This window comes from Bos taurus, chromosome 19, assembly GCF_002263795.3.
Source record: "Bos taurus isolate L1 Dominette 01449 registration number 42190680 breed Hereford chromosome 19, ARS-UCD2.0, whole genome shotgun sequence".
Lineage (NCBI taxonomy): Eukaryota > Metazoa > Chordata > Mammalia > Artiodactyla > Bovidae > Bos > Bos taurus.
Window position 1 is genome coordinate 52053262 of NC_037346.1, and position 13123 is coordinate 52066384.

Below are 13123 nucleotides of genomic sequence, written 5' to 3' on the forward strand. Positions count from 1 at the left end.
TCATCTCCTCAAATGTTCTCCAGTCCATCTCTCTCCCCCAGTTCCTGACACAACCTCCTTCCCCCACCCCGTCACCCAGCAGCAGCCTCTCAGACAGTGTCCCCTCAAGTCTGCCCTCCCAGGCAAGATTTCCAGGCAGAACCTCCTACATACACTCAGCACTGCAGCCGGGCATCCTTACAGACAGGATGAAATGGAAGGATGAAATCGTGGCTCCCACAAACTTGCCAGCCCTCACCCACGCAATGCCTCTTCCCGACCAGCTCGGCAGCTTACTCTTCAAAGATGGAAGACATGCCCTCCCTTCAAGCATACCCTATACACCCGACCCACCGTTATTCATGCCAGCTTCCTCCCTCGACACTCACCCCTCAAGACCCTGCTCTGTTATCACCTCCTAAGGGGATCCTCCTGACTGCCCGACGCCCCCACCCACCCACCTGCCCTGGCCTGGGGCACTCACATGCCACCCTGCCCTGGAGATGCATGTTACCCCATCTGTCCACCAGGCTGAGTGCCCTCAGGATGGAGAGACTGTTGTGTTCATCCCTGGCTCCAGCACCTGGCCTGCCCCTCAGTAGATGCTCTGGAAATATTTGCTGAACTGAGAGCAAACATAAGGAATGTTTACACTGTTCCAAGTGCCCACAGTTCTGCCTGCTGCCAGAAGCCCCTGCTTGGCGAAAAGTGAGATGAGCTTTCCCTGAGATGGAAAGGTAAGTTTGTGCCTCTAAATTTCTGTTTACAGGGGTCAGCAAGTCATCAGTTCAAGAGTACCTGTTCCCCACCCTGATCCCAGTGCTGGACTTGGTCCAGAGGAGGGCAGACCATTCAGGGCTCTGTTCCAGTCAGATGGGGCTGGCTGCCCAGGCTGGCTCAGAGGAAGGGGGCCGTCAGGTGGGAAATACCCCTGGGCACAGGGAGTCTGGAGGCCTGGGGTGGGGGGCCCCCGCTGTCCAGTGTTAATGACCACAGCTCATGACTATTAGTCCCCATGTGGCTGCTCCAGGGTGAGCTGCAGTCACACAGTGGAAATGAACTTGAACAGTGGGGAAGCAGGGGTGGCTGTGCCTCCAAGGGTAGCAGGTGAGAACTTCCTCAGCCTGGGACCTGGCCTGATCCACCACCACCACTAGATACGGGCAGGGTAGGCCTTGTGTCTTCTTTGGGCTCCTTCCTGCCACTCAGTCCTGCCAGTCTGAGAGCTCTTCCCTGTGAGGGAGGGGAGGGGGGCCGGGGGGTGGGCCATGATGGGTGAGGACAAAGCTGGGTGGGAGTGTGAAGGCCAGGACTTGCCCCTCAGCTCTGCCTTCAATGCATGCATGGGAGACCCTGGACTTTCCTTCGTTTCCTTATCTGCCAAGTGAGGACAATAGCCCAGCCATGCCCTAGGAAGGCAAATGAATGGACATGGACAGAGGGCCTTGGGAAGGACAATTCCTTGTTTGTAAAATAAGGCTATTGCCACGAGGGTGTCTGAGAAGAGGGCAGAGGGGACTGCCCTGATGTCCCCTCCCCCAGCAGAGCTGGGCAGCAAAGACCTGTCCCTGTCATACCAGAAGGGGTGGATGGGAGTCAGAAGTGCCACTCCAGGCTGGGGGCAGAGGTCCCGTGGGGCTTGCTGCTACCAGAGTGGCCACACCCCCACCCCTTTGGTCCCAGGGACTTCTCACAGGGGAGTCACATGGCCTGACTCTGTCATGAGGCCTGGGCTGCCACAGGTCCTTGCTGATTCTTACCTGGTAGCAGTCAAAAACCTGTCTCCTCCACTCCAGGGACAGCCCGTGGGTGCTGCCCCACAAATAACCAGACATCAGATCAGATCAGATGAGATCAGTCGCTCAGTCATGTCCAACTCTTTGCGACCCCATGAATCACAGCATGCCAGGCCTCCCTGTCCATCACCAACTCCCGGAGTTCACTCAGACTCACGTCCATCGAGTCAGTGATGCCATCCAGCCATCTCATCCTCTGTCGTCCCCTTCTCCTCCTGCCCCCAATCCCTCCCAGCATCAGAGTCTTTTCCAATGAGTCAACTCTTCGCATGAGGTGGCCAAAGTACTGGAGTTTCAGCTTTAGCATCATTCCTTCCAAAGAAATCTCAGGGCTGATCTCCTTCAGAATGGACTGGTTGGATCTCCTTTAAGTCCAAGGGACTCTGAAGAGTCTTCTCCAACATCACAGTTCAAAAGCATTAATTCTTCGGCGCTCAGCCTTCCTCACAGTCTAATTCTCACATCCATACATGACCACAGGAAAAACCATAACCTTAACTAGATGAACCTTTGTTGGCAAAGTAATGTCTCTGCTTTTGAATATGCTATCTAGGTTGGTCATAACTTTCCTTCCAGACATACAGAGGTGTATAAATTCATCCTACAGGACCCAAAGTGAACACCCTGCCAAAGCAGCCCCCAGACCAAGACGCAGATCATTACCAGGACTGATGCAAACGCAGAAACAAAACCAAAAATCAACTCAGGAGCGTGACATGTGTCCCCACACTTTAAAGCAGCAGCCACGGGACTTCCCTGATGGCCCAGCAACTGACTCTGTGCTCCCAATGCAGGGGAATTGGGTTCAATCCCTAGTCTCAGGGAACTGGATCTTGCATGCTGCAACTGAAGATACCATATACCACAACTAAGACCCAGTGCAGCCAAATACATACATAAATAAATATTAAAACAAACAAAACCCAGCAGCCACTTACATTATCACAGTGTCCTCCCATTCTAGGTGAGATGGCAGCTGACCCAGGAGGGCCCACAGCAAGTCCTCTGCAGCAAACTGGGCCTGACTCTGGTCCGAGGGTCCCACCTGGATCAGTGAGGACGCTGGCCTTCTTCTCTTTTCAGATGGGGTCCCTGGGCCTTGCCTGGTTCTCCCCCTCTACTCCCCAGCCTTCTCCCTGCAGGGGCAGCTATTTCAAAAAGCAGGTGGACCCTTACGTACCTTGTGCTGGATGGGCTCAGGGTTGAGTGGTGGATGAGCCCTGGTCCAGGTCCATTGTCCTCCCAGCTCTTCCCAGTGCCCTGCCAGCGCCCACTCATCAACCCCCATTACCCGTCATGAGGGGAGCTCTTTCCAGCCCTAGACCAGCTCACGGCCTTGGCCCTTGAAAAGAACAGGGCCAGGAGACACCACAGGATGAGTGAGGGTCTTGGGCACAGCACCAGGCTTGAACACCCTCCCTGGGTGTCCAGCCATCCAATGAGTAGAGACCCTCAACAGCACTGATATCCTCAGAATAAGCACCCGGCCCACCTGTTTAGCCCTCCTATGCCTGTCTGCCTTTACTGTGCTGGCCACAGCCAGGGAGCCTCGGGCCACACTTCCCCACCTGCCCCTTTACTTTCCCTACACCGAGGTACCTGCTCCTCCCAACCCCCAGTTTAACCTCTGAAGACCTCTCCCTCCTCTTCCACCAGTAATGTGCCCAGCTGACTGGCTCCAGCTGATGGCTACATTTTCAGGAATTTGCAAGCTGACGGTTAAACACAGTCATCATTAAAATGTAAATTATACAAACTCACAATTATAGAAATTATACTAAGAACAAAGGTAATAGGTAGTCAGAACTCATCACTTTCTAATTATTTCTACTACACTTCACTATTGTCTATGCTTTTTAGATTATTCATATCTATTGCGTCTGTGAGGTGGGAAAACCCCATCATTGTGTGATCCTGCACATCTCTTCCCAACTCCACTGCACTTCCTCCCCACACCCCACCCCCATCCCCACCACTGCTGCAGTCCTGGGGTATGCAATGCTGGGCGGGGAAAATCGGATGTACACATTTGAGGGTGCCCCTTCATCCCGCACCTCCAGACCAGGTAGCTAATCAACTAGAGGTTCCTTCCCCGAGAGTTTTAGGCAAGGCAGCCCTTCATTTTCTAGTCCCCAACTGCCAGATACCTCCCGAACTCTAGGGAGGGAGTGCTGTGTGCTCGATTGCTTCAGTGGTGCGGGACTCTTTGCGACCTCATGGACTATAGCTTTCCAGGCTCCTCTGTCCATGGAATTTTCCAGGCAAGAATACTGGAGTGGGGTGCCATTTCCCACTCCAGGGGATCTTCCCCACCCAGGGATCAAACCCACGTCTCTTGTATCTCTTGTGTCTCTTGCATTGGCAGGCAAATTATTTACCCCTAGCACCATGTGGGAAGCCCTTAGGGAGGGACAGGAGGCCAAAAAACTACTAGAACTGAATCTCCCACCCCTCCCAGAGTCTTGAAGTCCAGTTTAAAAGACTTCAAGAAGGCAGAGAGCTGCCACAGTGCGCCCTGCCCCCATCTCCCAATAGAGCCCGCATGTCTGCTGCAGTTGTCCCCAATAATGCCTTCTGGCAGACAGGGTGCTCCACAGAGGTCGCCCTCGGGACCACAGGGTCCTGGGCCCTTGACCACAGTCTGCTCCCCTTGGGGTTCCATACTTCCGTCCTAGAGTTTGGGTGAGGAGGGGGGAGGGGAGGTCTGGCTCTCAGGGCCCAGGTGCCTGGGTGCCAGCCACTGAGATCTCTGGAAGTAAAAGCCCAGGTCCCTGACTTGCTCGGGCAAATCCCTGCCCCTCCTGGGGCTCCGGAGGCAAGGCCAGGCCCAGGGTTCCCGCTCAGTCCACACCGCCTGCCAGGCCCAGCTGGGCTTCTCTCCCGCGCCCACGCGATCTCTGGGCGCGCGCTCCCTCTGCACCCGGATAGCTTCCCCACCAGGTCCCGCGGGAAACCGCCTCCGATCAAATGAAGCCCTGGGCCGGGAAAGTGACCCTATCCGGTCGCGGGAAGGGAGTGGGGGCAGAAGTCGTCGCACCCCTCGCGCGGGTATTTCCTCTGGAGTCGCCTGATGGCCTGAGGCGCAGACAGGCGTGGGACAGTAATGGCCAGCCCCTCCCGCAGCCCAGGGGCGGGCCGTGAGCTTCAGCGGGTCCCGGCGCTCGGTGGTGGGCGAGCGCGGCCCCCGGGGGCTGAAACCCCCGCACAGCCCCGGACAGAGTCGCGCGGAGCCCAGACCTGCCGCGTGCGGGCCGCGGGGTCCCTCTGGCGCCGGGAAGCGGAGGCCAATGGACCAGCGAGGGCCGCGCCGGCTCGCAGCCCCAGGCTAGCGAAGGGTTCACGGCTGAAGCAATGAAAGAACTGTGACCTCGGGTAGCCCCGGGGATGGGAGGAGGCTGCGGAGAGGGAGGAGATCGTGTTTTATCAAACAGGTCTTAATAGAGTGACTTCATTTCCCACCCGCGGGCAGAAGTCAGCCCCGGGCAGGGACCCGGGAGCTTCCCAGCTGTTGGGCCATCGTGGCGCCCAGAGGAGGAGAATGAAGGGCTCGGGGTGTGGGGCGGGGGTGCCCGCTGGGCTGCCCCAACTGGGACTGTCTCTTTGGCTCGACCTGTCGCATGCAGTCGGATCCCGGAATCTTGGCGCCTCCTCTGTACAGTGGGAGCTTGGAGCGGCGGCTTCCGAAGCGCCTTTGGCTCTGACCCGCAGGGACTCAGGTCCTAGTCGGGAGCCGGGAACCGGAAACCGGACGGGAAACTGGGAGTCGAAGCCCGCGGCGCCGCTGCCCAGAAAAAAATGGCTCAAGTGTGTGGGTGGGTGAGTGGGGTGACTATGAGTAACGTAGCATAGTGTGGAGCTCCTCAGGGGTGACGCCCCCCTCCCGAAGTCCGGGACCCCTCGCCACCCGCGGAGAAGTGGGCAGAGCTGGGGTGCATGGGATCCAGAAAGCCCAACACACACGCGGACACACGCAGACATGGACACACGGATGCATTCCAACTAGCACACGGACACGCACACGTGCCCTCATATCTCCGCTGTGGGAAGGCGCTCCGGGAGCGCGGAAGGGTCCGCTTGCAGAAGCGCGGCGCCTCCCCCCGAAGCTGCAGTGAGCATCCAGCCCCGGTGGCGCCGTCTGCTCGGAATCGGACCCGCTCGGCTGGCAGGAAAGGCTTAATCCGCTAGGGACGCCTCCGAGAAGTGTCCGTCTGCCCCACCAGCACGATGTGGCGGCTGTCATTCCCGGGAGATGTTGCCAGTCTCCAAAGCCCGGAGCCGGGGTGGTGGGGGCGCAGGAGAGCCGAGAGCGAGGTCATAGGGAAGCCCCGCGACCCGGGGTGTGTAGCATCTTTACAACCCCATACGGACATTGAAGAAACTTGGAGCGACCCCGCGACCCCACTTTGGAACCTGGGGAGGTAGCGAGGCTCTGCTCCCGGCGCCCCCCACCCGGCACACAGGTGTGGACGACTTGAGTCCTTGGCGACCCTGTCGAGGCCCGGCGAGTGTTCAGCCCAACGGGGTGAGCCGAATTCTGTCCCTCGGGTCCGCCGTGGCCTCCCGTGTGCCCCAAGTCCCGTCGGAGATTTGGAGCAGCACGCAGGTGGCCCATCCAGAAGTCCGGGGCCGCGGCCCGGCCCACCTTACTCTCCACACCCCGCTCCCTCAGCTCTCGGCGCCTTCGGGGAAGCGGCGCAGGCTGGGACAGGGGCGAGTGGGTAGAGGATGGTGCAAAAGATGCGGCGGCGCCGGGATTTGGGAGGTAGTCTCCCCCACTGCACGTTCCCACGACCCCAGCCGCGCAGTGTGCCCGGACCGCAGACAATTAAACCGGGATTCCTCCCCCGCTGACGTCGCCAGCGCCGAGGCCCCTCCCGCGGTGGCATAAAAGGCGCGGGCTCCGCAGCGCAGGCGGCAGTGGGGGCCGGACAGCGCGGCGGTGCGGACTGCGCGGCGGAGCAGCCAGCAGCGCGGCGCCCAGAGCGCGGGCCGCCCGCGGAGCCCTAGCCGAGCCGAGCCGGGCCCGGAGCGCCGGATCCCAGCGCCCGCAGCCATGCCGGCCGGCCGCGCCGCGCGCACCTGTGCGCTGCTCGCCCTCTGCTTCTTGGGCAGCGGGGCCCAGGATTTCGGGCCGACGCGCTTCATCTGCACCTCGGTGCCAGTGGACGCCGACATGTGCGCCGCGTCCGTGGCCGCCGGCGGCGCCGAGGAGCTCCGGAGCAACGTGCTGCAGCTCCGAGAGACCGTTTTGCAGCAGAAGGAGACCATCCTGAGCCAGAAGGAGACCATCCGCGAGCTGACCACCAAGCTGGGTCGCTGCGAGAGCCAGAGCACCCTGGACGCGAGCGCGGGCGAGGCGCGGACGGGCGGCGGCCGCAAGCAGCCCGGCTCGGGCAAGAACACCATGGGCGACCTGTCTCGGACGCCGGCCGCTGAGACGCTCAGCCAACTCGGGCAAACTTTGCAGTCGCTCAAAACCCGCCTGGAGAACCTCGAGGTCCGCGCGCGCAGTTATTTCCCCTCCGGCTCACGCGCCCCTCTGCCCTCCCCCACTTCCATTCCCGACCCTACCTGACACCCCCAAACCCGGCCTCGGCCGGGTGCGGATGCCTGGCTGAGGCCTCCCCAAGCCTGCGGGCCCCACGAACGGGCACTAGCCCTAGCTCCCTGCCAGGCCGCCCCCGCAGTCGCCCTGAGGGGACCGCGCCACCGGCCTCCCGGCACGGTCCCTACTCCACGCGTAACGATATGGTTTCCCCTCCGCCCTTGCACCCCCGCAGCAGTACAGCCGGCTCAATTCCTCCAGCCAGACCAACAGTCTCAAGGATCTGCTGCAGAGCAAGATCGATGACCTGGAGAGGCAGGTGCTGTCTCGGGTGAACACTCTGGAGGAGGGCAAAGGGGGCCCCAAAAACGACACCGAGGAAAGAGTCAAGATCGAAAGCGCCCTGACTTCCCTGCACCAGCGGATCAGCGAGCTCGAGAAAGGTAGTGGTCATGGGGAGGGGTGGGGAGGGGGGTCCTTGCATCCTATCTCAGCTCCCAGGACCAGTGCGACCCGGCCTCTGGCCCAGGCTTCCTGCACAGCTCAGGTCGGGAGTGTAAGCCCTGAGCTCCTCCACCATCTCTACCTCAGGTTCTCCAGCTGATGTTCCTGGCAGGGCTGGGGTGCCCTGGGCTTGGGACATCTGGGGAAACAAAGTGAGGGAGGGATTGCCTGGGGTTCCTTCCCTGCTCCCCTACCACACTCACACACTCACAGGAATTTTTCCAAGTCTGATCTGTTTAGTCTTCAGCAACTTTGCACTAAAGCCATGGCTAGACCAAGTCCTCCCTGGCTAAGAAACCCTGGCTCTAGCCAGTCCCTATCCCCAGCAGAGAGCAGGGCATGGGCTGCGGCTGGGTCCTCCTGGTCCACGGCAGATCTGGGCCCTGAGCAGGCTTCCTCCCAGTTCCTTGCTGCCCCTGGCGTCCTTTAGGGATTTCCAGGTCCCCTCTCCCCAGCCCTGAGCACACTCCTGTGGTTTTCTCTTATAAATGACCCAAGCTCAGGCATCTTGCATGCTGCCCTACTGTTTCAAGTTGCCAACCCCAAGTCCCAGTCTCGCCCGGGTGCACGGATGAGCTTGAGAGGCTCAGCCTTGAAGTCGCAGAAATCAAACAAGGTTGTAAAAGGGGAGGCGGGGGGATGCGAGGCTGGGAGCAGGGCCACGTGACCCTTCTCAGACTGCAAAGTGTGCTGGATGGATTTAAACAGTGCCATCTTAAGGCACGTTATGTAACTGAAAAACAGATCGGGGAAGGGAGGAGGAAGAAAGAAGGGGGAGATTGGGGAAATGAAGAGCACCCCCTGGAGAGAGACCAGATCTGCTCCAAGGGCAGGGGGCTGCCAGCCTGAGACAGAAGGGGAACATGGCCAACCCTGCTCTGTTCCCTGACATCTGGCTTAGAGGAAGGGGGTGGGGTAGCTGACCCAGTAGGATGCCTTCTAGAAATAATTCTTGGCCTAGAGGGCCGGTTTAGTGCTGAGCTCCCTGGCAGCACCCCGTGTACACCCTGGAGCTGGTGGGTGTGTGTTCCTGGCTCTGGGCCGGGTGCCCATGCCCACTGCTGGGTTGGAATGTTTTGACTGGAATCAGTCACACCATGCCCAGGGTCATAGCCACAGTGTGTGTGAGTTGGGACAGGGCAGACAAGCATTTCCTGGAGATGTTGCCGACAGACGGGGAGCTGGTGGCTGAGTATAAAGGGAGGCGATGGGGCCCTGAGTATGATTTTTCAGGAAACACACCGGAAGCTCGCCCTGAGAATGATTGGCATTGTCCTCAAAGCAGTCATCTCAGGGGAACATGGCTCTAGGGCCACCTTCGGGCTCCCTGCTGACCTGCCCTCTCTGCAGGGGCAGACAGAACTGCTTGAAGAGACTCAGAGGGGACAGCTCTCCTTCCTGTGGGGTGGATGGGATTCTGGAAACAGCCTGAGTCCTCAGGATGAATTGGCTGGGTCAGATGAGTGACCAGGGGCTGCAGTGTGTCCTGGCCTTGAGGGAAGTGTGATGGGCCCCAGGGGCCTGTTCTGAGCAGCAGCCAGCATCATGGAATCGGGTTGGGCTCCTGGAGGGGCTACTCTGAGGGGAGCTAGCCTCTTTCCTGGTGAAGAGACCCCCTTCCTCTGCAGCCACACCTTTGAGCAAGCATTGGTTTACAGGGTGTGCCCTGACCCACTCCCTCCCCATGCCACTGCCCAGCTCAGGTGCAGATACTCAGAGCCCCTTGTATACGGGCTTCCCCATCCCAGCCTGTCCACGGGGGCCACCATGTGGGAGGTGGACCCAGAGTGCAGAGACTGTGGGCCAGCTCTTTCGTTCTGGCCCTGTGCCCTGGGGCAAAGTACTTGACCTCTCTGAGCTTCGTTTTCAGCATCTACAGAACAGAGAGGAGTCTTCTTTGTCTGCATCACAGAGCCTGGTTGGGGGCAGGGGGGTTGGCAAGCCTGCTTCAGTCTGGGACGGGTGCTTTGTCAAGGTGCAGGTGTCGGTACTGTGTCCCGTCCTCTCCAGGTCAGAAGGACAACCGCCCTGGAGATAAGTTCCAGCTCACATTCCCACTGCGGACCAACTACATGTACGCCAAGGTGAAGAAGAGCCTGCCGGAGATGTACGCCTTCACGGTGTGCATGTGGCTCAAATCCAGCGCGGCACCGGGGGTGGGCACGCCCTTCTCCTATGCCGTGCCCGGCCAGGCCAATGAGCTGGTCCTCATTGAGTGGGGCAACAACCCCATGGAGATCCTCATCAACGACAAGGTAGAGCCCCCACCCTTCCTTCTGGCTTTGCAGGGCAGCAGGGTGAGGCCTCCAGGGCCCCAGTCCATGCCAGTGGCCGGGGCAGGTCTGGGTGGTGAGATACACAGCCTCGGGTGCTACTGTGGCCCCGAGAGGAGAGCTCACCGGGCAGGGCTGATGGAGGGGCAGGGTGAGGACTGGGAGAAATGGGGAGGGGTACCCTTGCTATTCTCCATGAACACGGGGAAGCTGGAACCCTCCCAAACAGAGGCCTCACAGGTGGGGGTGGAGGAGGAGGATCCAGGGGCCAATGAATCCGGCTGATCAAACCCTGACTCCCTCCCTCAGCTGGCCTTGGAGCTGACTTTTATCCCCCATATTTGGGAGGCCATAGATGCTTGGGGTGGTGGTAAGGATGCTCCAAGAGAGTCCAAATCAATCCTGCTTAGCGCCCTGCCCCTGAGAGGAGGCCAGGTCTGCATGAGCCCTTGGGAGAGGGCACCTTTTCCCTCCAGGGAACCCGTCTCCATCTTGGCCCTCTGCTAGCTGTGGGATTAGCTGTCAGCTCTCCAACTCCCTCATCACCATGCCAGCTTTGGTAGTTAATGTCTAAAACCTGGACTGAGAATTGGAGTCCAAGCCTTTGCTCTTGATGCCTTGCCCAGAGAGGGCTGTACCTTTCTGGGACCCCATGTCCCCAAGTTAAAAGGGTGTGAGGGTTCTTTTGTCAGCTGAAGCAGCCTCCCCGCCTGAAATGTTAGAGTGGGAGTGAAATTCCAGGTCAGGGGCTGCTCTGAGCGTTAAAAGGCATGGTGCCATCTCCCCTGGCATCTTTCAGAGTCTCTGTAAAAAGGCTGGGCGGGTTTTAGACCCAGAGGATCTGGCAATTAGAGATGGAGCATTGGAAGAGAGGAGAGGCCCAGAAAGCAGCAGTGAAGTCAGCCCCCAGGGGTGGCTCATCCGAGGGCAGGTTTTGTGGATGGGCCCAGAGGGAGGAGGGTGAGTAGGAGTTGAGGAGATTGCATATTCAGATGGATCTGGACTAAGCGTCCCATTTCCCTTGTGATTCTGTACTCTGTCAATGGATGGGCCTGACAGTCCCGAGGGGCAGGTGCTGCAAGAACTCAGTAATGGCTCTTGATATTTACTGTAAAAGCCTATGACTAGTAACTAGGTGAACTAGTAACTAGTGATGATCATTGATCCTGATGGTGCCCATTCCCATCACGTCCTGTATGTCGTTCTCCTGCCCAGGTGGCTAAGCTGCCCTTTGTAATCAATGACGGCAAGTGGCACCACATCTGTATCACCTGGACCACCCGGGACGGGGTCTGGGAAGCCTACCAGGATGGCACCCAGGGCGGCAACGGCGAGAACCTGGCACCTTATCACCCCATCAAGCCACAAGGCGTGCTGGTGCTGGGCCAGGAGCAGGTACAGGCTATGGGGGGCAGGGACGGGGTGAGGGGGATGTGGGGGTGCTGGCTGCAGGGGGAGGAGCCCCAGAACCGGAGACTAGGCCGGAGAAAGGAGAGTGAGGGTGTTGGGAGGGAGGGGAGAGAGGCAGCAGGAAGCGAAGTGGGAGGGAGCTGGAGAGGGAAGTAGTTCCCCCTGAGAAGAAGCCGTGGAAGCAAGTGATGCAGCAGTTTGGGCAAAGTCCCCGCTCTGAGTGGGTGCTTTCAGGAAAGGTGGGGGTGGGGGGTGGGAGCTCTGTCTCCAGACTCTCAACAACTGCAGCAATGCTCTTTGGCACGGGAAGGCCAATCGTGCACTTAGTGATGCATAATTTATTTCCTGGAAGTGGTTTGTCTCCCATTGGGCACCCAGGAGGGAACGGCAGGCAGGAGAGCCCCAGGCCTTCTGTTCTCGTTGGGCGGCTATGGCTGGCAAAGAGTGACATTAGAGTTTCCTGGGGAGAGGCAGGGAATGTAGGGGAGGCCCCCAGGCCCTGCTCCCACAGTTGTCCATGGACCCAGCTGACACCCTCCCTCACTGGGCACCTCTCAGGTGCCCCCAGGAGAAACACTGCATCCAGGGCAGAGGAGGCCAGCATCACTGCTGTTCCTGAGCTCCCTGCAGGGCAGGGACTGATGCACAGCTGAGACAGACGTGCCCAGAGGTGGACGTGAGAGCCATACATGCTAGGGAGGCCCTCCTGTTAAGCACCCACCTCTCTGACCCCCTCCACCCTCACCCTCTGCTTTTCTCTGAAGGACACTCTGGGTGGCGGGTTTGATGCCACCCAAGCGTTTGTGGGTGAGCTGGCCCACTTCAACATCTGGGACCGCAAGCTGACCCCGGGGGAGGTGTACAACCTGGCCACCTGCAGCACCAAGGCCCTTTCCGGCAACGTCATCGCCTGGGCGGAGTCCCACATCGAGATCTACGGTGGCGCCACCAAGTGGACATTCGAAGCCTGTCGCCAGATCAACTGAGGCCTGGGGCTGGGCTGAGCCTCCGGGTCCCCGGGTCCCCAGCCCCCGCCCAACTCCCCCTGCTTGTTCGGTGATGATCCGTCGTCTCTTCTTCTCTCCCTTTCCCCCAGGAATGACTCAAGGCCATCGCCCTCGCACATGCGCACACGCACACAGCCTGGTCTCGTCCTCGTGCACGTGAAGCAGGCCCGGCTCCCATCTGCCGCAGGTGTCCCCTCTTCTCTCTAGGAGCCCGCGCTGTTTCTCAGGCATGCCCTGTTCACCACCGACACTGGCGGCTGAGACATTTTGAAAAATGCACACGTAGGTGAGAGGACCCGTGTGTGAGTGTGACTGTGTGTGTGTGTGTCTACAAGGATCTGTCTCTCAGGGGAGGCCTTCTCTTTTAAAATGAGGTATTCCTTTTCTTCTTTCTCTGTGGCTTTGGGAAGTCTCATGACTGGTCTAATCTCTGCACTTGCCAACTTTGGTGGCTGCCCGTGTGCCTTGGGGCTGGTGCAACTTCTCCTGCCATGCGTTCATCTTTGTTTGCAAACCTTTTTCAGAGCGACATATCTCTATATTGATAGAATAAATATCTTTTAGCGCTTTGTTAAAGGCTAGGGACCTCTCCAAGGAGAATTTGTATTT

General features: G+C 59.2%; 2 protein-coding genes across 3 annotated transcripts in view; one reads left to right on the forward strand and one right to left on the reverse strand.

The window, feature by feature from the left end:
* ENDOV (endonuclease V) overlaps positions 1-13123 on the reverse strand; it is a 79694-nt gene that overhangs the window by 17975 nt on the left and 48596 nt on the right. The gene's annotated exons all lie outside the window — the stretch shown is intronic.
* Positions 6695-13089, forward strand: NPTX1 (neuronal pentraxin 1). Its single transcript, NM_001192354.1, has 5 exons — positions 6695-7272; positions 7556-7763; positions 9835-10079; positions 11313-11492; positions 12272-13089. Exons 1-5 carry the CDS (start codon positions 6829-6831, stop codon positions 12491-12493), a joined length of 1299 nt encoding a protein of 432 aa, NP_001179283.1. The 5' UTR covers positions 6695-6828; the 3' UTR covers positions 12494-13089.